Source organism: Lynx rufus, unplaced genomic scaffold (genome assembly GCF_022079265.1).
Source record: "Lynx rufus isolate CCGP_SWC_20201006 ecotype Redwood Valley unplaced genomic scaffold, mLynRuf1.p SCAF_6, whole genome shotgun sequence".
NCBI lineage: Eukaryota > Metazoa > Chordata > Mammalia > Carnivora > Felidae > Lynx > Lynx rufus.
The window spans coordinates 121201531-121226925 of NW_025814878.1; the positions used below are offsets into that span (position 1 = coordinate 121201531).

The following is a 25395-nucleotide window of genomic DNA, read 5'->3' on the forward strand; positions in this document are numbered from 1 at the left end:
GCTCTTTCCCAAGGTTTGCTCTTCATTTAGAAACTGGGGAGTAGGGGTGGGGGTGGATTAACAGAGGTTAAAGAGAGTAATATAGACATACCAGCACTAACAGATTTTCTCTGGCCATAACTAGAGAGACTGGGAGATACTTTGAAGGACAATAATTTTTCTCACCGTGAGTCGTTATTTATTGTTGCACACCATACCATCATTCCCAGCTTGGGGAGCTATTATACCAGGAACCTTACACTGTGATTGAGAGAAATTCACAGCAGCACTGAGCTCAGAAAGTTCTAAATGTAAGCCTAGAGCGAGTGCCATTTATCTCCGTTCCTCTGCCATTTGAGGGAACCTACCAAAAGTTCTAGAGAGATTAGTAGATATGCAACATTAAAATCCGTCAAAGCTCCATCTCTCCTTTGACATAAAAGCATATTTTGGGGGATAAGGTATCATGTGGCCACTGAGAAAGAAGTGCAGGGCTGGGCTGCAGTAAAGGGGACCATGACATTCAGGTGACAGGAAGTTGTGGCCCCACTGGGCCCTGCAATGAACAGGCCAGGGAGGGCTGTCTGGTCTCTGCACTGGAGCTACAATGAAGGGGCCTGATGGATGCAGTCTTGTCTCAAGAAAGGGGTCGTCTCAGAGAGCAGACCCAGACCAGTGGGCAGAGGGTACAGGGATGTGGATTTCAGTTGTTTTAAGGAAGAACTTTCACTGGAGTTGCTTAAGAACTTATGCACCACCCTTTAGTAAAGTGACCTTTATTCTTGGTTGTGCTTGGGCAGAAGGCCCCTCCAGCAGGCTCTCGGAGGAGCCTCTGATTCTCTTGGTTGGCACTATAGGTGGCTCTAACTCACAAAAGTACTGACCTACAAGGGGATGAGACACAAAACCAATGTGCGAAAGTCAACATGCTAGCAACAAAGAAGCTGAAAATGAAATTAAGAAAATTCCAGTTATAGCAACATCAAAAGAATAAATACTTAGAAATAAAAACAAAAAAATTGCAATACTTGTACACCGAAATCTATAAATCATTGCTGAGAAAAGATTAAAAATATATAATAAATGAAGAGACATTCCATGTTCATGGTTTGGAGGACTCAATACTGTCAAGATGGCAATTCTTCCATCTTAGAAGGAATGTATAGATGCAACACAACCCCTATCAACTTCCCAGATGACTTTTTTTTTTTCCAGAAAAAGATAATCTGATCCCAAGATTTATATGGGAATGTAAAGGACCCAGAAGAACCAAAATGATTTTGAAACGTAACAAAATTCAAGGGCTTACCTTCCCAATTTTAGGACTTAGGATAAAGCTCTAGTAATAAAGGCAGTGTGGTATTATACTGGTGTGTCGATAGATCAATGGAACAACTGAGAGTTCAGAAGAAAAAACTCTTACATTTACAGTCAACCGATTTTCGACAGAGGCAAATTCAATGGAGAAAGGAGAGTCTTTTCAACAATGGTTCTGGGACAACTGGAAATCCACATGCAAAAGAACAAAGTTGGGCGTTTATGTAATATCACGCGTAAAAGTTAACAAAGAATGGATTTGAGGACTCGAGTATAAGCGCTAACCCTAGAACACTTTTTTTTAATGTTTATTTTTGAGACAGAGATAGACAGTATGAGCAGGGGAGGGTCAGAGAGAGAGGGAGACACCGAATTGGAAACAGGATCCAGGCTCTGAGCTGTCAGCACAGAGCCTGATGCAGGGCTCGAACCCACAAACTGTGAGATCATGACCTGAGCTGAGGTTGGACGCTTAACCGATTGAGCCACCCAGGTGCCCCAACCCTACAACAATTTTAAGAAGAAAATATAAGGGAAGCTTGTTGTGATCTTAGATGCGGCAAAGATTACATGTGAAATCAGAAGCAGGATCTAGAAGACAAAATGATCAATAGGACTTCATCACAATAAAAAACTTCTGCCCTTCAAGAGACACTCTCATGAAAATGAAAATGGAAGCCACGGCCTGGGAGAACACGGTTACTGAGCATGTCTGATAAAGGACTTGTATCCAGAATATATAAAGAACCGTTAGTGTGAAGACACCCAATGTAATAAATGAGGCACAGATCTGAACAGACATTTCTCCAGAGAAACTGTACAAACTATAAAACACCTGGAGCACACAAGCAGGTGTATGGTATCCCTGGCCATTAGAGACATGGATATCCCCACCCCAATGAGACACCGCCTCACCGACACGCACTAGGACGGCAGGAATCTCAAAGGCAGAGAGTAACCTGTGTTGGCAAGGCTGAGGAGAGGATGAGACCCACAAACCCTACTGCAAGGAAGGAGGGTGCCGGCTGTGGAAAAGTTTGGCAGTTGGTGAAAAAATTAAATATAAACTTCTGTATGACCCAGTAATTCCACTCTTATGAGACATGAAAACATAGACCACCCAAAAACCTAGAAGTGAAGGTTCGCTGCGGCATTATTCATCATAGCCAAAAACCGGAAAGAATCCCGGTGTCCGTCCACAGGTGACTGGATAAACAAAAAAAGGCACGCCATGCACAACGGAACAGTATTCGGCAGGAAGAAAGGGGGCGAGGTGCAACAGGTGCTCATGGGTGAGTTTCAAAAATATACTGATTGTATGATTCCATTTATATGAAATTCCGTCCATTTATGAAATACCAGAAAAGGCAAGGGGGGTGCAAATCTGCAAGACAGAAAGATGAGTGATTGTCTGGGGCTGGGAGTGGGGACAGAGACGGACTGCAAAGGGCCAGGAGACAACTTTTGGAGGTGATGGAAATGTTCTACAACTGGGTTTATGGTGGCGACTGCACTAAGATCATTGAATTGTAGATTTAAAATGGACGGATTATATGGTATGCAAATTATACCTCAATAAAGCTGTTAAAAACACCCCAAATTATTCCAGCTGTGGGGACTGGGTCCTCCTGCAGACACAAACCCCCAAAGCTTCCAGTGGCTGCCCCTCTCTGTCACCCCTGCTCAGGCTTGGGTGGCTGAGCAGCCGGTTCCTTCTCCCTGGAGCCTTTGCTGTCAACAGTGAGTGGGGCGAGCTCCTGCTGTCCTGCTGGCCAGTCTTGGATGCGCAGGAGTGACAGGAACAAGGGGGACTCCGACAGGGACGGCAGGTGCCTTGGGGCTCTCCAGGTTGACAGTTGTACCTAAGTGCCACCTTAAAGCAGACATATCAGAACTCTACGGCCAAGACAGGAAGGAGCACAGAAAAGAAACACTTTTTGGGGCACCTGGGTGGCTCAGTTGGTTAAGCATCTGACTTTGGCTCAGGTCATGATCTCAGGGTTCATGGTTTCCAGCCCCGCGTTGGGCTATCTGCTGTCAGCACTGAGCCCGCTTCGGATTCTGTGTCCCCCTCTCCTCTCTCTGCCCCTTCCCTGCTTGCACTCTGTCTCTTTCTCAAAAATAAGTAAATGTTAAAATTTTTTTTTAAAAAGAGAAAAAGAAACGTAAAGAAACACGTTAACAAAGAATGGAACAGAAGAATGACAATCCTGTGCTTGGGTGGGACAGTGGATGAGTCTCCCTTCCCCATTTTGTCATGTTTCATAACAAGAGAAGACACTTCTCCCTTCCCTTCTCTCAGCCCCAAATGAGCAGCGGTCTTGTACCTTCACACGCGGGAGGGGTTTCCTCATGTCCCTTGTGCTGAGGCCAAGGTGGGGGTGGGGTGACACCCCTTGCCGGCTCACCAAGCACACGGCCCCCAGGACAGAGCCGGAGCCTGGGAGTCTGTTCCCTTTCCCAGCCTCTTCTGTCCAACCCATGGCCAAGCCCCATGGCCAAGTTCAGCCTGTCTGGGTCACACCCCCTAACTGGCATATCTTGTGTCCTCCTCCTATTCCCTCGGGTTCTTTCCTCACTGCTGACAAGTGCCTTTTCTAGAATACGCTTGCTGGCCTCTGGCCAACCCCTGGCCCTGCACCCCAATCCCTGAACTCCTTGGCTCCCCCGACCCCACTCCCTCTGTGAGGCTCTCGCCTCTGCTCTGCTCAGTTCTGCTGGTTCCCCAGCTGGAAATGGTCTCCCCATCCGTTGCTCTGGAAGGAGACAAGTCTCGTCCCCTGCGGTCCCTGGGCCTGGCACAGAGAGGCTCACTGGGGTTTGTTCAGGTAGAGGTTGTGAAAACGGGCAGCCACCTGGCCCACACGCACAGGCCAGGCCAGAGCAGCTGCCGAACAGACCTTTCTTGCTCCCCAGGCTGGAGATGCACTGATTTAAGAGCACAGGTTGGGAGCCGGTGGGCCCGGGTAAGAATTCTGGCTCTGTCATGAGCAGCCTCACCTCTGTGAGCCTCCGGGAGGATCTGAAACGGGGACAAGAAGTCATGCATTGGCAAAGCCGGGGCACTGTGTCCCTACTGCTGGGACAGGACGTGCTGAGTACACGTTGGCTGTTTTGATTCCCAGCTGTCTAAGCTCCTTCTCCCTTCTCCTCACAAAGCAGAAATATTGGTGTATTTCTAACTTCTTTCTTGCTGCGTTAATATTCAACAAGTGACACAGAGCAGGAAGTAAAGGGAAGAGCGGGAGATCGGTGGGTTGGTCTCGGGTGGTGGTGTCTGTCCTGCAAGTGCTGGGGAGAAGCCTGACGGCAGGGGCCCAGCTGGGGCTGAGCAAGTTCAAGAACTGATGGGATGAAGACAGCATGAGCCCTTCTCATGGGTCCACCGGAGCCTCCAGGGATGAGAGACCCACAGGTGGCAGAGGATGCCGGTGCCACTTTGGTCCTTCCTCTTCCTTCTCCCCCTGGCCTCCCACCCACACCCTGCAAAGGACGCCTCTTGAAGCTGCCTCAAACCCACCCACCCTCTTCCTCCCAGGGACCCCTGCCCAGGCTCCCTGCTCCTTCAGAATGAACACTCGCTCCCTGCTGCCTCTCCTTTAGATACACACATCCATCCTCCTGGGCCACCGTCTCTCTGCAAATCACAGTCCCGGCAGTTTCCAGAGCACAGAATGACCAAGCCGAAAAAGTGCTCTGGCCCAGCTGCCCTGTCCTCCCTCCCCTCGGTGCACCTTACAGAGCCCAAAGACTCCTTTGTGTTTGTGTCTGTGTCTCTAACAGACATTAGTGGTTTTCAGGGGCAGGAACTAGGTGAACTCAGTTTGGTATCCCTCTGCATGCCAGTCAGATTTCTAAAGTGGCTCCAATGATTCGCACCTTCCAAGCATTCATACCCTTGTACCTTGAGTGTGAGCTGGACCCAGTAACTTTTCACCAGTAAAATATGGCAAAGGTAATGAGATGTTCCTTCTGTGATTAGGTTATGAAAGACTTACTTCTAGTAGATTCTCTTGCTGGCTTTGATGAAACAAGCTATTATGCTGCTACACTCCAGGCAGCAAGGCTAAGGTGACCTCCAGCCAGCAGAGAACTGAGGCTCTTGGTCCAATAGCCAGAGAGGAACTGAATCCTGCTGTTATGGTCTGAATGTCTATACCCCCCAATTCCTAACCCCCATTGTGATGGTATTAGGAGGGGGCCTTTGGGAGCTGATTAGGTCATGAGGGTGGGGCACTCATAAATGGTATTAGTGCCCTTAGAAAAGGGGCCCCAGAGAGCTCCCTCACCTCTCTCCCATGTGAGGACACAGGGGGAGGATGGCCATCAATGAACCAGGAATCAGACTAAACACCCAAATCTGCTGACACCTTGATCTTGGACTTCCAGCCTCTAAAACTGTAAGAAATAAATTACTGTTGTTTATAAGCCACTCAGTCTGTGGTATTCTGTTCTAGCAGACCCAACAGACTAAGAGATCTACCCATTACTGAATGAGCTTGAAGACTGATCCTACCCTGGTCCACTGCAACCTGTGGGAGATCCTGAAGCAGAGGATACAGCTAGGCCTTGCTGACTCCTGCCCACAGAAACTGTGAGACAGCAAGCCTGTGCTGTTTTAAGCCACTAAGTTCTGAGGGTTAATTTGTTACACAGCAATAGATAACTAATACACTCAGTGAGTGATGGAATTTCCTAGCCTTAGCTATGGAAGAAAATAGACAGCCAGCTCTCACCAGGCTGTGATGTGTCACCAGTTAGAAACTCTTCCACCACCAGAGGCACCTGGGTGGCTCTGTTGGCCAAGCATCCAACTTCGGCTCAGGTCATGATCTCACGGTTTGTGGGTTCGTGAGTTTGAACCCCACATCTGGCTCTCTGTTGTCAGCACAGAGCCTGCTTTGGATCCTCTGTCTCCCCTCTCTTTGTCCCTCCCCTGGTTTCTCTTTCTCTCCATTTCTCAAAAATAAACAGACATTAAAAAAAAAAAAAAAAAAAAAAAAAGAAAGCCTTTCACCAAGGGAGAGAGACCAGATGTACTGTAGGAATAGTCACACCATTGTGCTACTGGGCCAACAAGGGGACACAAATAAGGAATAGCAATATTTTGGAGAGGGAGGATCTCCCAGATATCAACCTCCTTCCCAGGCAGAGTCCCAGACCACTTTTTAAAGACACTCTGTACCTTTTTGTTAGTATTTCCTCATATGCCCACCATCTTCATTTAGTCTATGAGCTTGTCAAGGGCAAGGATTATTTTCTAGAATACCAACTGGCACGTATTATTTATGCCTAATAAATATTGGATGCTTGTGGACTATACTGGCTTCCTAGGTAGGAAGGTCAGCTCACCCAAATGAATGGGGTAGGTTAAATATAGACAGCCATTATGAAGGGTGATGTGAGTAAAACCATCTGTAAGATGGATAATATGAACACCCAAAATAGCCACTCAGTCTTTTTGATAATTTTGGCCACTCTGGAAGCCACAGGATGCTGCAAGGGACATAGTGGATGCTGGGGGTAATGGGTGTGTTTCCTTGGGGCTGTTAATACCAGTGAGACATCATTTTCTCTGAAACCTTCTGGGTTCCTGCCTGACCTTCTTGTCGTTAAGTGTGGACGGCACTGACTAGCAGTGAGAGAGACTTAACTTGCTTAGTGCAAATGAAGTCCACACATGAGTTAATATACAGGAGGGTAGAGGACACAGGCCCACAAGGAAGGGGGTTCACAGATTCACCGTTAGAGAAGTTGGCATGGGATGAAAGTCTTACTTCATAATATAAAAATATGTAATATTAATGTTAATAAATCCTGCCATATATGTTTGATTTATGGTAGGATTAGACAGCTCATTTAAGAAAAGTATCTACATATGTGTGTGTATATAAGGTGCAGTCCATGTGCATATATAATATGCAGTATATCTTTATATATTTTTTCCATGAAAGCAATTTGCTATTTGGTTTTCTATCAAGGATACTTTGAAATTACACAGGAAGGTGAGGGACGCTTTTGGAAGAATTTGGTATACCATTTTTGGCTTGGTGTTGTTTTTCTGAAATCTCAGTTTAGAGAATGGGGTCATTATTAACATTACGTTAATTTTCCTCTTCTAAATGCTGACTCTGTGCATTTTTTGCTTTTCTTTAGATTGGCACTAGAGGGCAGCATATGCCCATGTTTAAATATCACAGCAGGCGGCCACCTCAATTTACAGTTAAAAGAGAACCAGGGGGCAAATTTTGCCTCCCCATGCTTTAGAAGCAGAAAAATTTTAATATCCACTGGCTTTTATTTTACTAGTAATAGTATCTAAATTAAAGACATAAAGACTAATACACAGGCCGACTGTTAGAAGTAGCAAGCTTAAATTAAGAATTCTAGAATCTTGAAATTATGCTTTTAAACACTGGAATCCCAGCATCTTGCATTTAAACAGAACAAACCTCCCAGTTTTCACTTCCTCTTTTATATTACTTAGTTTGTCTTTATTTCTGTAAGTCAAGGATAAACAAAAATTTGTGCCAATTCTTACAGAAATAAATATAACTGCCAACAACATTCAGGTAGGAATAATTAATAATATCAACTGTCATCTGCTGAGGCTGGATCCTTTCTATATATCCTTTTTCCCCTCAGCATCCCCGCCAAATAATAAGGCAGTCATAACGAGTTTCATGTTAGGGCAAAAGAGATGAATGAAGGCTGGCAGAGGGACTTGCCTAAGGCCACCCAGAAAAGCAGCCCTTGGGATCACACACAGCTCCATGTCACTCCTTCCTCGTGCTGGAGATGCGAGTCTGAGGCTCTAGGCCACATCCTCTGCACTTTGGTTGTTCTCACCCTGCTCTTGAACTAGCCAGTGTGCCTTGGCTCCTTGGTCCTCAGCATTTGTAATATATGTATGTATGTAGATTATGTAAGACACAAATCTTTAGAAAGGTTAAACAGACTCCAGATTTCACATTACACATAGGCCATCTCTGTCCTTGAGGCAGTTTAGAGAGGAGGACATCAGGGCCCAGGTTCTTAGTCCTGACATGGGCGTAGGGAGGAGTTACTCAGAAGGAAGTTCTCTGAGAAGGCAAGTTCCAAGATAGAAGTTTCTAGAAGAAAGGGGTCAGATAGCCTGGAGGGGAGGAAAGCAGGAGAAGACACCAGGAAGGATTAGGTAAGCTCAGACAGAACAGAGAATTAACAGCCAAGGCCCAGGGGCTCTGAGGAATCTGTGTGGAATTGTTGGAAAATGAAATGGGCCTGTTATCACCAGTGCCTGCCTCCTCTATTAACTGATCCCTTTTGTGAGGGGTGAGCAAGACAGCAAAGGCCTCAGGGGCTCCCACCTGCAGCTTCCAGATGGACACTGCATGGAAAAGATGATCTTGCACAAAAAAGCCACCAACTGCTTGTAGACCAACCAGGGACCCTGGCCACTTCTCACCAAGCCAAAGGGGAGAGGGTGCTGCAGACAGGTCTTCCCCTCTCTCGCTTGCTCTCCCTCTCGTTCTCCCCCCCCCCTCTCTCTCTCTCTCTCTCTCTCTCGTCCCTGTCTGCCTGCAGAGGCACGTAACTCCTGAAGCCTTTGGAAGAGAATCCAAGAACTTGTTGCATCAGCTGATGATAAATGAACAGCATGTGGACCACGCTTGGGTCGGAGGGAAGTGCTTCTTTGTAATATAAAGTCTGGATGGAGTCTCATGAAACAATGGTATTAATCAGTTCATTAGATTCTAGTGAGTGTCTGTCAATTTTTTTTTTAATTTAAAACAAAAAAAATTATTTTAGAGGGAATGAAAGAGAGACTTCTTGAGTGGGGGAGAAGGGCAGAGGGAGAGAGAGAGAATCTTAAGCAGGCTCCATGCTCAGCACGGAGCCCAAGGTGGGGATTGATCCCAAGGCCCGGAGATTGTGACCTGAGCCAAAAAAGCAAGAGGTGCCCTGAGTCTCCGTCATTCTTGGACAATGGATTTCCACAAGCCTTTGTTCAAAAAAAAGTTATTATCCTCCTATTTGCTTCTAGTTAGTTAATCCTGGCATCTTAACCTTGGCTACTGTCCTGGTTCAGAAGGTACGTTTTTAATAACAGCCTTGTAAAAAAAAGGTTAGTTTAGTATGAAGAAAAATGAAGCTAATATAACACTGGATGTCAATGACACTTCAATGAGAAAAAGAAAAAAAACCAAAAAACAAAAACGAAGCTCACACACCCCAAGCCGCTCATCCTAGTTTATCTTGGATTTATCTTTGTAAAGTGGGGGGAGGGGAGGGAGGCCAATTATTGTCCAGGGACTCCATGGGAATTGTCCCTGAGTGTATTTGCAAGAAAGAGACTCTGAAGGGAAGGGTAAAGGAGTGACACCAGCAACTCTTCCCTCCTGGGCTGAGACCCCCTTTGTACTTGATTTCCTTTCATCCTCGGCAAGTACAAAAACATCACCAAAGGTCAAATATTTTTTCCAGTTTGTCATCTTGGCAAGCCGAATCTAAGAACATAGTTGTTGAATTTGTATTCCCAAATAATCTTTCCAGGTTTGCATCAAAGAGGAAAAGGATACTGTATTTCCTTCAGTTTAGCTTGTTAAGCAAAATCTAACAATGACTAATGAGGTCTATCAACTCCCAGAGTTCAGGGGTAGCTGGCCGCTCCCAGAGAACGATACATAATCACACAAATCTGCGGGGAGGCCAGCTGGAAAGCCAGGAGGTCCAACCTTGACTTGGGACTAATGAAAGAACCCTCTTTGCTGCATTCTTTCGTAAAGTAAGGGAATTTAGGTACAGAAAGGACACTGAGGGAGATGCTGTCCGCCTAAGGCATTTTGCAACCTCTAGCATGAAATAAGCTTTAGGCTCTTCACTTTGGCTTAGCAGAGGGTTGGAACAGGATGAATTACTTGGCATTTAATTGCTTTTTTCTTAAATATACAGTTCCTTGGCATGTATTGTAATAATCCAGGAGAATGAAGCAAAATGAGGTCATGTGAAATTTCTCTGGTCAGCATTACTCGTGGAAATGTAGGAAGAAAGTCCATGAACCTGCCTGTCTGCTCCCAGAGCCCCATGCAGCACCCGAGGGGCTAAAATGATTAGTCTGCACAAGTCCTGCCTTGAACTGTACTGGGCTCCACTTGTTTGCTCATGTGGGCAAGTAAGGGTGGATGGGTGGCATCAAGCTGACTTCTGCATTTTAATTCATGGCTGAGTAACTGCCTGATTTATTCACAATTTATATTTTTTAAAAAGCATGTGTGTTAAACATGCTAATGATATTCCCATGCAAAGTTCAGTGTGATGTAAATCAAGATGAGCTCTTCCATAAGTCACAAACAGTAATTACCAGGAAAATGACACGACTCTGTAGTTTAGTGATGCCCTTTTAAATGAAGGGAAACCCTTCTATTATGCTGTGATCTTAATAGCATCATGGAGCATTCATGTATCACTATGTGGGCATAGCACGAGAAAGGATCAAACCTTACCTTGTGAACCAAAACAAAAGTAGCTAAGCACGAGCTTCCTATACCCTGAAAAGGTCCCTGCTCCTTGTTCCTCAGGCTCCTTGCCTGGATGGACCCCAGGGTCAAGTTCTCGGCTGACTCTCGGTTGCCTCAGAGTCAGGGCAAATTTCCCCATCGGAAGCCCTGACAGGCCCAGCACACAAGCCACGCCCTCATCCAGAGGCCAGGGTGGGACAAAGCTGATGCTGGTTCGTTCCACACAAGCCTTGCTAAACCTCCCGCCCTCTCCTGAGTCCTAGGAAGAAGATGCCCTGGGGGGGCACCTCCTATTACGTACCTGATTACTGTGGGGGTGATCTCTGCACAGAAGAACACGCTGAGGCTTCCCACTGCGTGGGAGGCGAACATGCCCACGATGGAAAACGTGATGGAGAATTTGTCCTTGACACTATCACTCATACCTGAAGGAGAATCAGAGGGAGACAATGAGGGGGGCAGGAGGGAAGGGAAAAGGAGGCTGGCATGGCAGGCAGGGGGTGGGGGAGGGGTGCAGAGACAGCAGTGGGACAGGGGTGGGAGGAAGGCCTGGGACCACAGGAAGGGTCTTCCTCCTTCCCCAGTAGAAGTGCAGACTAGGGCACTCAGTTTCCTCTGGAGACCGAGGAGCACGTCAGGTGTAAGAGGTCAGACCCTCTTGGTGGAGACTTTGTTGGGGTTCCTGTGATTTCCTGTGGGCCTCGAATGCTAGAGCTCACGCGGACTCTGCCAGAGTTCCTTAGGCCACAAGCCGGGCCTGGCAGGAGGGAAGGTGGGTAAAGAGGGGAAGGCTGGTCTCCCTGGTGCTCTAGCAACACCCCTTCTATCCCAGCTTTCAGAGGAGGAAGGTCTCTGCTATTCCGGCCTCAGGGCTGACCCGTCCAGTACACAGGACAGGGTTTACTAGGCTGGATTTAAGGGAATAAAAACTCAAATAGCCCAAACAGAAGAATTTACAGCCCAGAGGGTCAGACTTAACCCATCCAGGCATTTGCAAGTGGCACCAGAGTCTGACCACACACCCACGCATCATCTAGCACAGGGTATTGGCATGCTGTTGGGGTCATACACGTGGGGCACAGCTCAGTTCCCTGCAAGGCTGCATTATGAACTCAGGGAGCCCGCTGCAGAAAGCCCTGGCAGCATGGGCTCGGGTCAGGCCAGGCGTGTGTGACCAGCAAGATGCGGGACTCCAGCTCTGCCATCCCCATGGCCAAGAGCAGCGAGTTTTCACGATTCACAAAGAGGGATAGCAGCTTCCCCAGGCAGCACAGTCAGCCAGGCCTCCAATGCTCCCTGGGGTTCTCTGATGTCACCCAGGCACTGTCCTAAAGATAGCCCGCAGCACTGCGTCGGCACCAGGGTGCCCTGTGCTGACCGCCCATGCCGGCGGAAGACGTGAGGCCATGCGTGCAAGCCGGGCGCAAACGGGGAAACGAGGTGCTCTTTCTAGAGGCAAGAGGGAGTAGAGAATACAAATGTATGCTTATAGTGTCCAACCTACGGCCAACTTCAGCTGCAACTCTTGAAGGGTAGGAAGAGAGGAGGAGAAAGAGAGAGGGAAGGGAAACCACAGGTCTGTGAGTCTTTATGAAAACGCATATTTGGGTGCAATAAAAAATGGTGATGTGCACAGCACAGGCATTTGGGGCTCACCTGAGTCTGGATGCTGGCTGTATTTCCCAATCACTGGGCCCATGCAGACGAGGGTGAAGAAGGTGGGTAAAGAGGGGAGAGAAGAAAGCATGTTAGGTACAAAGCTGTCACTGTGCTTTTCCATGGGACCAGTTTCTAAGCCAACTCCCCTCCACGTCTGGGTTGGCCCCACTGCCAGCCCGCCAGGCCCACTTGGGGAGCAGAACCAACACCCATGGAGGGGCCAAGTGCTAGAGGGACACGGAGACCTGGGGCTAACAGAGTCCCCGGACACTGGGATTAGCACCTGACTAAACAAAACTCGTTTTGTTTGGAGGGGAGAGGGCTAAAACCGTTCTGGCCTCCAAGTGTGGGGAGAAAATGGAACTCTTCAGAACAGAGACTCTAGCACACCTTGTAGACCTCAAGCCAAAGGGTTAACTTCATTGTGAAAAAAAATTATCCCAGAGTCACTGCTGGTCTGTGCTCAAGGAAGCAGCAAGTTCTGCGGGGGCAGACCCGTCAGGCGGCATTTCTGTGAGCTCCGAGCCCTGATGCTCATAGTTACTTGTGTGCAAGGAGTGCCTGGGACATTCCTGCTCAGGGACAAAGAGGGCCTCTGTGACACTCCCAGGGGCTGCTGCTGTCACCCAAAGCTCATGAGCTTGCACAAGGGGATGGGATGGTCAGGAGCCAGTTGCCACTTATCCATTTCCTTATTGGTCACAGCTGACAATAAGACCAGTCTCCCATCAAGATATGGAGTGCATGAGGATGTGACCAAATTAGAGAAAGGGCTCCTGGGTTTGCAAGTAGCTGCTCTTTAATCCGGTTTGCACAATGAGGTTGAGAAAGTGTGGAGTTTTTCTTTCTGTTCTGGATACAGACTCTCACACCGTGGATGACGTGAAGGCTGTTTTCCCCGAAGCCCCACTGCACCTGGATAGTCGTGAGTCTGATTCCTGGCTCTCCTTGTGAAGCTGGGGGATGACCGGTGGCATCTGTTTCCTGCAGTGTCCCAGCCTGTCCCAGGAGGACCGCGCCTGCTCAGAGCAGGCTCGGCTGCCCGGCTCTTTTGTGTCTCGCTCTGGGCAGGTCAGAGAGAGATGCCTGGTGCCTTTTCCATGCATGAGGAGCTGTACCAAGTATGCCTCCCACAGCTGGAGGCGCTACGTGGATTCCCTCGTTTTCATTTAAATTATTTTTAACATTTACTGAGGAATTCTTTGGCCCAAACGCAAGCTGGTAAACTTGGGAACATCTGCTGACAAGCAGTGTCCCGATGCAGGGGTGTCCAAATGTCCCCCTTGTTTCCCATGAAAGAGTGCTTTGTTCTTCTGGTCATGTGATGTGTCACAAAGAAACAGTCTGGCTGTCAGTGAAGTCATGTCCACCAGGACTGGGAAGGCCTCACGTGCAGGGAATCGTGGTGAACCCAGGAAGGAAGGCTCCAAGTGGCAGCCCGGGGGCTGGGCTGGGGCAGGAGGGGGAAAGGCACAGTGCACTCAGGAACAGTCACCATGGATATTCCAGTTAAAACCTGTCCTTCCCAAGGTACTTCCCTCAAGCTGTTGGCTTTGGAATAATAGCTCGGGTCACAGAAAACTTCCTAAAGTCTCCCCCAGCTCTGCTGAACACCCTTTGGTCACAGGCCAGCTCCCCTCCCCCAGGCTCTGCCCCCGTGGCCCATCCGCACCCCAACCCCCACTCACAGTTGAGCAGCCCAAGCTGCAGGAGCGAGGCCAGGGCGGTGAGGATCATGAAGAGCAGCAGCCCTCCCCTGCGCCCCAGGAACCTGACCACCACGCACATAGCCAGGCAGGACGCCAGGGCGATGCTGGCCACGGTGTAGTAGTCGGCATAGAAGTTCTCGAGGAGCGGCACCTTCACCTCGTGGCCCATCATGCTCCTTGCAAAGCAGTGGTGGATCCCGTACCCCGTCAGCCTGTGGGAGACGCACACGCCGAGGGGGGCGGTGTGCCGGCGTACAAGGACAGGAGGGCTCAGTGACCAGGAAACAGACATGCAGCTCAACACATCACAGAGAACATGCTGTTACCACGACCGCATGTCTGATGGGGTGCAATGCAAAGAGACTTCAGAGAAAGGACAGCAGCAGCCCTCTCATGGGGGTGCCTGATCACTCTCCTCACCATCACTTTAGCAGAGAGTGTGAGCACGAAAGCGGTGAGACATTCTGTTCAAACACCATCAAATGGATCCAACATGTAAGACAAAGCGCTCCCATTGGTCAACTCAATCCCATGTCAGCACCGTAAGAGCTGCTGTCAGACCCATTTTACAGATGGGAAAAAAGGCTTAAAGAGGGTAAGCAGCTTGCAGAAGGTTACTAGACATACTGCCTATCTGGACCTCTGACTTTTCCTTCAGTGCTCAGGGTTCTGGAAACTTGGGGATCCACCCAGAGAACTACCTGCTTAACCCATTCCTGCTGCTATTGACAAACACACCCTGGGGAAGCCAGCAGGAAGCCAGGCCAAATGAAGACACCTGGTTTTAGAGACTTTGTTTCAGTTCTTAATTTATCATCGTTTCCCTCCCTTTGCCCTGGGTCAAGCCTCTCTATCGCCTCCAGAGGCTCGTATAAACCTGCTGGGAAATGTGTGTCCCACCCGCTGGAGACAGATGTCCACTTGGGGAGACGGGGGTTACGAATGCACCCATGCACCTGGAAGGCTGCAAGTGCATGTTCAGGGCATGGGCAGTGCTGCGGGAGCGCATCTGTTACATCAGCGCTCGGCACCCACCCCAGAGTGACAAATGTCCTTCTCTCCCAACCCCCACTTCCGTGCTTTGGGGAAATCAAAGTGCTTTCATCAAACTGTGAGGATGCATCAAGGTCAACTGCGGCAGAGCCTTGCCCCCACAGGGGAAGCTGCTGTTTGCCAAATGAACTCATTTCCACGTGGGACATACTCAGCAAAGGACCTGCTGGGGCAGTCGCTTTATAATCTTGCAACTGGGGAGATTCGGTTAATCTCTGGGGATCCCAGATGACTTTCTCTGTCTCTTGGCCTACAGAGGTCTCAGAGAAATTGCCTTTTTGTTCTGGTAAGAAGGAAGTCTTTGGATCATAACAGGTAATTTTAAGATAACAAGGTCAGAGAGATTGATCCCCCTTTCCCCAAACAAGAAGCATTAAAATAGAAACTTGGCATCTCCTCTATGTCACAATTTGTGTTTTTTTTCCAAACTAAAGTTGGAAAAGGCATTCCATTTGTAATGGTCCCATTAGCCTAGCCAGCATCTGCCTGAGACTGGACAGCAGCATGGTGGCCATGTCTGGAGCCGACTCTGGGCAGGGAGGCTGAAGCCTGAGGGCTTGGGCCCTGACCAACGGAGTGGCTAGGGCCTCCATGTCCTTGTCTGTAGGACAAGGGTGACAGGAGGAGCCCCAACATCGAGAACTGATGAAGTGGAGTGGCTTTGATAGAAATAGCCGTGGGGAATGGTAGGAACAGAGCCCTGACTCTGGGTCTCTCTCTTTCCAGGACAGGAGTCCTGATGCCTTTCAAAATTGACTGCAAACCCTGCCCCCTGCCCTCCAATAGTCTCTAACATCAAATGAGAGTTAACATCCTCCCTCACCTGAGGTGACCTCTGACCCTGAGTGAGGGCCACTCTGTGTGGTCAGGGAAGGGCAGGGTTATTGAGCTGTGAGTCAAGATGGGAAAGACCTTCTTGGTCTACAAGGGACCCTGGGGCTTATCAGACTTATCCAGGGCCCCGTGGTCAAGCGCGAAGCCCTGGGCTGACCAGAGGCCCTCGAGTTGTGGCTGTAATTCAAGATGCAGCTGTGGGAGAAGGAGGGCCCTGCTGGCCTCTCCTCCAGACACTCTCTTCTCCAGCCTCTCCCTGACCTCCACCCTGCTCGTGTCCCTCTTGTGACTCACGAGTTCACACACAGGACCACGATGTTCTTCCACAGGTTCCGGGTTCCCACCACTTTCACGATGCAGACCTTCTTGGGCCTCCGGGAGAGCTCCTTCTCCAGCTCTGCAGACAAAGAGAACCCGTGACCCATCGGCAAGACCCTGGATAGGCAGCCTCCTACGCGTTCCTGAATTGGGGCATCATGAAAAGGGGCAATTTTTTTTTTTTTTTTCCCTTTAAGCCAGAGGATAGGGTCTGGCTCTCAGGATAGAAAACGCATTCACAGAAACACTGACTTTGCCGTTCAAATTTCCCCACGGGGCCTGAAGGGAGCCGAGGCACACCCTAAGTGTACCTTTTCACTGTAAAGCCTTTCTTGCGAGGGAGGCAGGGTACATACAAATAAACAATGAGTGTAGACTCACTCCACTTTGCCTGAGTACCAAACTTAATGACAGGGGTGCCTGGGTGACTCAGTTGGTTAAGTGTCTGACTCCTGATTTAGGCTTAGGTCATGATCTCATGGTTACTGGGATCGAGCTCCACATCGGGCTCTGCACTGAGAGCACAGAGCCTGCTTGGGATTCTCTCTCTCCTTCTCTCTCTCTGCCCCTCCTCTGCTCATGTTCTCATGATCTGTCTCTCTCTTTCAAAATAAACATTTTAAAACATGTAAAAAAAAAAACAAACAAACCCAAATGACATTTTGGGTTACAGAGGCACTAATCAGGTTCAGGTCGTATTAAAACAAGCAGTTCTTTTCTGTGTGGAGTCTGATCTGTCCACCTCACCCACTGTTCAGAGACCAGGAGAAGCACGTGCTCATATGCTCCTTAACTTCACAGGTGGGAAGTACAGTGGCTGTGGCTGTAGCTGCTCCTTCTGATGCGGCCCCTAAGGGTGTGCATCTCTTTGGAAAGAGAAATAAACACATGCATGAGCACGTATGCACAGAAGTGCATATATGTGTGTATGCACATATGTGTATATGTACGTTTTAGTTAACAGTCAAAGGTCTTTGGGGGCTGAGCATGACAGTGTTCTGCCTCAGAGTGATATGACCAACTACAAAGTTATTAGACAGAACTCCTCATGAGGCTCAAATTAGCTCTGAAAGCCATTCTGAACAGAGTCCACTAGTGCTCCAATGCCACATTGACATTTGCTGAAGCCCGGGTGTCAACCTGGCAGTTTAACAGGGAGGGTCAAAACACAGAAATGCCCCAGCCTTCAGGATCTGCCCTTGTGTCTGCAAGCAGAAATGCCATACATTCAGCCCCCAAGGCCCCTCCGTGCTCTCCTAGCCCAGCAGATCCTCAGGGAGTAATTCTCTCTACTCAGGAGCTCAACAAGAAAAAGGAGACCTAACCCATTGGTTGGGTGGCCCGTGCTCCTCAAGACTGTCAAGGCAATGAGAAATGAGGCCCAGACCAGAGGAGGCTGGGGAGATGACAACAAAGTGTGATCCTGGATGGGATCCTGGAACAGGAAGTCATTAATGGAGACACTGGCGACATCCAGATGAAGGCTGGGGTTTGCTTAACACTACTCTACCAATGGCAGTTTCTCAACTGTGACAAAGGTCCTATGGTATTATGTTAACAATGCGGAGACTATATTCAGAAATTCTGTACTAATTTTGTAACCTTTCTGTAAACCTAAAATTATTGCAAAATACGTTTACTGAAAGAAACAAAAACACAAACAAAGCCAAGTAGTATGGGTGGGAAGGCCCCATCTAATGAGGGCAGGGCTTCTGTGCTTGGAGGAAACAGAATTACCTCGGGACAGACCCTGCAGCAGCCACATGCATGGGGACTGCTACTGATGTGCTCTCTGGCACTTCCTAGGGCCTCTTCCACCTCCTTGGGTCCAGTTTGAAGGGAAATATGTTGCTTAACCATAAGGCTTTAGGAGTTACTTAAACAAAAAATTTTTTGGATCAATGTCACCAGCTGGGGCATTGAAGGGAGAAAGGAAAAACCTTTTCGATGTCGAAGGGATGCCATGCCACTTGAGTTCCCAGACCTTTCTTCCTTCCCACTTTTAGGTGCAAAGCCTGAGGCGTGTGCAAAAGCCAGAACAGCTGGCACTTTGGGTGTCTATCTATGGATCCCCCTCGACTCCCAAGCTCTTCGGAACCTTTATTTTCCCCTCTGCAAAAATAGACTAATCTGATTTACAAACATCCTTTCCCCATGGCTAAAACACTAAAAAACTTTTAAAGAGCATGGCAAGGTTACGGTTAACAGATAATGCGGGATCCAATGATCTTAGTATCTTCACGGTTATAAAACTCATCAGGAATCAACTATAATAGCCACACTTGCTCACCATGGAAGTCATCCAAGAAGAAAATTTAAATGTCTATTAGCATGTTTACAGAAGTTAAAATCTCTTTTTGTAATGTGGTCCAAACCTAACTGCTAATACATTATTGTATATGAAATAGATGTTTAAAGAAACTGCAGCAATTTCAATTGTGACTTAATTTTTCTTTTTTATAGGATTAAACTGTAGAGCCCAAGGTCTAAAGAACTGACTGTAGTCTACAGGGGTAACTGCATTATTCTAAATGGAATTAGATTAACCTGTCTGGAGCTATTGACATGTTGTCTCTGTTACATACCCTACCAGCCTATGAATAACAACATAAAGCTTCCTCAGCACTAGGTCTGTTTCTCTGGGACAAAAATCCCCCATCTCTGAGTTGTGAGAAACATCAGATGACTTTTGAGACACCCTAAGGTAACTGAATACAGGAGGCCTTTCTGTCTCTCTAGTCATCAGACAGAAACCAGGGATGTCCTAAAGTCCCTGAACGTGGCTATATGAGAGTAGGAAGGGGAAGTGCAAGTTGATCAGACTCTGAGCACCAAGGAAATGACTGATAAAAGCATTTCCTCTCCCTGTCTCTCCTCCCAAGCTCTCTGACCCTCTGGATTCACAGCCATTAGAAAAATTTCAAAATGGGGCGCCTGGGTGGCTCAGTCGGTTAAGTGTCTGACTTCAGCTCAGGTCATGATCTCATGGATCGTGGGTTCAAGCCCCACATCAGGCTCTATGTTGACAACTCAGAGGCTGGAGCCTGCTTCAGATTCTGTGTCTCCCTCTCTCTCTGCCCCTCCCCCACACTCACTCACTCTCTCTCTCTCTCTCTCTCTCAAAAATAAACATTAAAAAAAAGAAAGAATAATTTCAAAACAAAACCAAGTGGGGCTTATTTAGTTTTGACAAGCCAGCAGCTCCCACTCCACCCTGTATTTCCCTGCCCCTTCTCCTCTGCATGTTTGGTCACAACCTAACCCGGGATACAGCAAGGAGTCTGAGAGACCTGGCAGAATCCCACTTTTGATTCTCTTTGCTGAGCTTCCTTGGGAAAGCTGCTCTGTGCCTCAGTTTCTCAGCTATTAAGCGGGACAATGCCCCTACAAGGCCCAAATGAAGGAAGCAGATGAAGCCCCATGTGACCCTTGGTGGGCAGGCAGCCTTTCTAGCCCAGTGCTCTGGCTGACCAAGACTGTCCTGGCTCCCCCACCAAACAGCTGTAGAAGGGAGAGGTGTCCTTGCAGACACGCAGAAGGAGACATGACCTCTATGTATGTAAGAGATCCAGGTGAGGGGCCAAACCGTGCTTCTTGAGGATAGCACAGGGAGAAGACGGTGGTAGTGCACCGAAGCCCAGGCTCAGAGATGCAGGGACAGCACACACAGACGATAATCTGCGTTTGTTTGGATGGGGGTGTGAGATTAACTGGCTGTGCTTTGATGCTTGTGTGCACTGTTAATGCATTACGGGTGAAACTGGGAAAGCAACAGTTATAGAAAGGAGAAGACAAGAGAAGTAGGGGAAAGAAGAGGGGAGGAGGAACGGGAGGAGGAGGAGCAGAATCAGGAGGAGCAGAAGCAGGAGAAGCAGATGTAGCAGGACAAGAAACAGTAATAACAGGAGGGGGAGGAGCAGGAGTTGGAGCAGCAGGAGGAGGAGCAGGAGGAGCAGTGGGAGGAGGAAGAGCAGGAAGAGGAGAAGCAGATGTAGCAGGAGAAGAAACAGCAATAGCAGGAGGGGGAGGAGCAGCAGGAGGAGGGGGAGGAGCAGCAGGAGGAGCAGGGGTTGGAGCAGCAGGAGGAGGAGGAGGAGCAGGGGGAGGAGGAACAGCAGGAGTAGGAGGAGCAGCAGCAGGAGGAGGAGCAGGAGGAGCAGGGGGAGGAGGAGGAAGAGCAGAAGGAAGAGCAGGGGGAGGAGGAAGAGCAGGGGGAGGAGGAAGAGCAGGGGGAGGAGGAATGGCAGGAGAAGGAGGAGCAGCAGCAGGAGGGGGAGGAGCAGGAGGAGGAGGAACAGCAGGAGGAGGAGCAGGAGGAGCAGGGGGAGGAAGGGGAGGAGCAGGAGGAGGAGGAACAGCAGGAGGAAGAGCAGGGGGAAGAGGAATGGCAGGAGAAGGAGGAGCAGTAGCAGGAGGGGGAGGAGCAGGGGGAGGAGGAACAGCAGGAGGAGGAGCAGGGGGAGGAGGAACAGCAGGAGAAGGAGGAGCAGGAGGAGCAGGGGGAGGAGGAGGAAGAGCAGAAGGAAGAGCAGGGGGAGGAGGAAGAGCAGGGGGAGGAGGAATGGCAGGAGAAGGAGGAGCAGCAGCAGGAGGGGGAGGAGCAGCAGGAGGAGCAGGGGTTGGAGCAGCAGGAGGAGGAGGAGGAGCAGGGGGAGGAGGAACAGCAGGAGAAGGAGGAGCAGGAGGAGCAGGGGGAGGAGGAGGAAGAGCAGAAGGAAGAGCAGGGGGAGGAGGAAGAGCAGGGGGAGGAGGAATGGCAGGAGAAGGAGGAGCAGCAGCAGGAGGGGGAGGAGCAGGAGGAGGAGGAACAGCAGGAGGAGGAGCAGGAGGAGCAGGGGGAGGAAGGGGAGGAGCAGGAGGAGGAGGAACAGCAGGAGGAGGAGCAGGAGGAGCAGGGGGAGGAGGAGGAGGAGCAAGAGGAGGAGGACCAGCAGGAGGAAGAGCAGGGGGAAGAGGAATGGCAGGAGAAGGAGGAGCAGTAGCAGGAGGGGGAGGAGCAGGGGGAGGAGGAACAGCAGGAGGAGGAGCAGGGGGAGGAGGAGGAGGAGGAAGAGGAAGAGCAGCACAGCAGTCCCCCACCCCCATCACAGCCATTGTCAATCGCATGCACTAGAAGCTCCAAGGCAGTGGCTCTGAGGCCCAGGCCCAAGCTCAGAAGTAGAGAAGGCGCCCATTGTCTCCCCCACACAGCCCCTCAGTCCTCAGGTGTGGATTTAGAAATGATGGCACTTGGCCATTTGGATAAGTGCTTCAGAAGCAAGCAGATGAGAGCGACTATACGGACCTTAGCGAAGTCACCTCACACAGCTCTCTCTTCAAAATCTACCCAAAGTTTTGACAAGTGACCCAGCAGTGCTGACCTCTGCGACTCCCTCTCTGTGCACGTGACTGCAGCTGGCCTGAAGCCCGGAGGAGAAATTTTCTGTAACCACTCAGGTTAGGATCAGAGCGCTGGGGTCAGCCTGCCTGGGCCGACCTTGGTGTCATCACTCTCTAGTGGTGTGGCTTTGGGCAAGTTACCTAACCTGGGGACTCTGAGGAGTAATTCACAGACCCTCTTCTCACCTCAGTTTCCGAACAGATGGACAAGACAGAGGGGGCAGTGAGGGCAGACTCCAAGCCTGATAACTGAGAAGGGCAGGGGGCAGCCCCACATGGGCCTCATGCTGGGACTCAGCCTCCCACCCGGCAATGCTGGGCCAGGCGGGCTTCTCCGGGGGGGGGGGGGGGTGCTTCCCAGAGAGGGCCTGACGCATGAGGACAGAGGACACCCACTCCCCGCACGGGGCTTGCTCCTTCCACATGGAGCCACCTCAGCAGCAAGAAGCAGTGCTCCCCAGCACTTAGCTTCTCTGGGCCCCACATCCCCATATGTCAAGCAGGGATGATGTGACGACTGACCTCATTAAGACTCTGGTGAGAATCAAATGCCGGTGGAGAGTGTCACCCACGCCTGCAGAGTCACTGCCCAATGACTGCCTGTGTTACCGTTACTATTGCCAGGGGCTGAGCACAGGTCTGACTCCAAGATGTCTTCTCACGGTGGGCTGCAGTCTACAGGCCACAGCTGGGGCCAGCAGCACTCGGACTCTTGAGAGGACGCTGAAAGTCTTGGGAATTAGGACGTGAGGACAGATGCCGGTTCCTGGTCGCTTTCTGTGACACTAATGTTTGCAGGAATGACACTGACCATGACACTCAGGAGGCACATCCGCTTATCTACCTAAATTCAGCTATCAACTCTGCTGGGGAAAGCTGACATGTTCAAAGATAAACCAAGAGGGCTTTAAAAGAGGAAAGGGCATGGATAATTCTGGAACGTCAGGTTTTCTTCTAGCATGAATGCAAAAGGATGTGCTGGCAGGGGCATGAGCATTGCCCCCACCCCAACCCCCATATGCATCCAGGCCTGAGACTCTCATCTACCCAGAGGTGAGGTGTCCGGCAGCCATGGCCGATTCCCATGTGAAACTGCCCTGCCCCCTCCTGGACTGCAGGAGGCCTCGATTCAATTGTTCAGTAGACATTCAGGGCAAGCCTGCTTCGTGTCAGGTCTGCTGCTGGTGCCAGGATGCAAGGGAGCCCAGCCTTGCACACCCAGGCTGCCATGCCAGCTCTCGTCCATGGCAGGGTGATCGGCCCCAACAAGGAGCCACAGAAACTGGTCAGCTACAGCTGCACGTGAATGATGGGGGAAAACACCTAACTGGAGGTCTGACCTCGTCCCTGAGGAGCTGACCACAGTATAGATGGGGTAGCAGGAGGACCCAGTGTGGGGACGGCCCTGCAGAGGGGAGGCATTCGGTGTATTCTGAGAGCCTAATGCGGGCTGCAGCGCCTTGGAGAGGCAGGCAGAGGTGACACAGGGTCTCTGAGCAACTTCAGTGAAGGTCTTAGGGATCTAGCTGGAAGGCCCCTGGAGACTGCTGAGGGATTTCTGAGCAGGTGATGTGAGGGGAGGGGCAGTGAGGTCAGAGACAAGAAGACTCATTAATGTGAGTCCCAGTAAGGGACAGGTATTGGCAGGTGGACGAGATGAGGTGATGGGAAAAAGATTCCAAGCAGAAAAACAAGCCAGCCTAAGAAAGTTGGAAGTGGCCAATTCAGATGAAGCAGACTTCACCTACCTTCCCCCAGCACTGGCTTCAACGCATTTGACAGCTGGGAGTGAGCAGAACTCCAGAGGCAGAGGGGAAACATGTATCCCCTGGGAGTGAATGCAGTGATAACCCTCCCAAGAGGGGGAAAGTCACATGCATCAAGCTACCTCTCCCCCCGCCTCCTGCTGGAACAGCAGCAGAACTCATAAGCAAAGACAGGCAAAAAAGATGGAATACCACTTGCCAAAAATAGGAGGAAAATGAATCAGTGTAATTAGTATTGAGAAAACAAGCTTTTCCCAGACAATATTTTAACTGGAAAGAAGTGGATTGTGGTGATTTAATTAGGGAAATGCCAGAAACAAATTATACTGTAAGACTTAAGAGCATGAACCTGCTAATGAATGTGGCCCAGAGAAGTTTGGGAAGATGGCTGGACATTCCAAAATGAGCAAACATGGCCCCAAGGGGGAAATGAATCCAATTCTCATTCTTCTCCACAGTTACAGTAGTATCTCTGTCTCTCAGCTCCCCCTGATCTCTCAGAAGTAGCACAGTGAAGCTGCCTCTCTTGGACTTCCTGGGTTCAAGTCCCAGCTCAATTACTTACTAGTCTGACTTTCAGCAAGATGCTTAACCTCTCTGTGCCTCAGTTTCCTCACCTGCAATTCTGGATAATTTTAGTACCTCTCTCAGAGGACTATTGTGAAGAAATAGAAGCTAATATATGTGAAGCACTTAGATTCTATATTAAATAGAAGTTGGTATTTGCAAATCATTTGGAAAAGTGACTGACATATAAGCACTATGTAAGTGTTATTCTGTTTATTATCATTGCCACTGGATAAAAAGGGACCACAGATGTCCCTCTGCAAAGCACGAGCACTCAGTACTCTTCATGTAAAGCAGACCTGGTTCATGTCCTTCCTCAATCCAGTAACGCAAGGGTTCCAGGCTTCCTGAACTCTACTGCCTGTGCTGAAGTGCCTGGCAGATCAAGCCTGCCCTATAGGTGGAGGCTGCCTAGCCTTGCTGTCCCCATCTGCCAGGTCATAGGTACAGGCCAAGGCAAGGATGCCACCTGGTTAAGCAGCAGCATCTGGGGGACTTTTATTGACCATGAACCCCAGACCTGAATCAGGAGTCTAATTAAAAGCCTAAGAACCATGGAATAGATGATTCCAGAAGCCCTTCCTAGCCAGTGTGATTCAGACTTCCTATGTTCCTTTCCTGTTGTGAATGGAGACGTCCATTCTCCTGCACTTAGGTCTCTGCTCACCTGTTACCTTGGAGCCGGGCTCCCCCTGAGCATCTGAATGTGACCCCTCACCACCACCCTCTATCTCTCTACTCTGGATTTTTCTGACAGCATTCATTCCTCCTGATGTATTATACACTTAATTGTTCACTGCATGCCTTCCCCTGCTTGCCGGTAAGCTCCACGAAAGCCAGGCTTTGCCTGTTTCCTTCTCTGTTCTAGAACAGTGCCTGATGCCTGATACACAGCAGGTGTTTCGAAAATATCTGTTGGACAGAATTTCAGATCATGCAGAGGGGGATGTGCATGTTCTGTCTTAGAGCCTGTAGATTATTTTCCTGGGAAATTTATAACAACAGTTCTGTCTACACCAGGTTGTCAGGTTGTTGCAGTGGGTCAGAGCTTGGGACTGGTTTTATCAGGACTTGGTGTGCCATGTACCTCGGAATTTCTTCTGGTGCTTATTAAAAATGCAGCTTCTCAGAGCTTATTCCAAATCTACTGGATAGAATCTCTGGGTACCAGGGAGGGGCCCAAGAATATGGATTTTTTTTTTAATTTTTTTTTCAACGTTTATTTATTTTTGGGACAGAGAGAGACAGAGCATGAACGGGGGAGGGGCAGAGAGAGAGGGAGACACAGAATCGGAAACAGGCTCCAGGCTCCGA

The 25395-nt window shown here is 49.4% G+C and overlaps 1 protein-coding gene across 2 annotated transcripts in view; it reads right to left on the reverse strand.

The window, feature by feature from the left end:
• Positions 1-25395, reverse strand: part of SLC22A23 (solute carrier family 22 member 23) — a 182385-nt gene that overhangs the window by 4807 nt on the left and 152183 nt on the right. For both annotated transcript variants that reach the window (XR_006966230.1, XM_047102594.1), the window contains exons 6-9: positions 16346-16448; positions 14144-14376; positions 12453-12485; positions 11098-11221 (exon numbers count right to left, since the gene is read on the reverse strand). Coding sequence is in view for 1 of the 2 variants with exons in the window: in XM_047102594.1 (XP_046958550.1) it covers positions 11098-11221; positions 12453-12485; positions 14144-14376; positions 16346-16448 (493 nt within the window). In the remaining variant the exon portion in view is untranslated. The remainder of the gene's footprint in view (positions 1-11097; positions 11222-12452; positions 12486-14143; positions 14377-16345; positions 16449-25395) is intronic.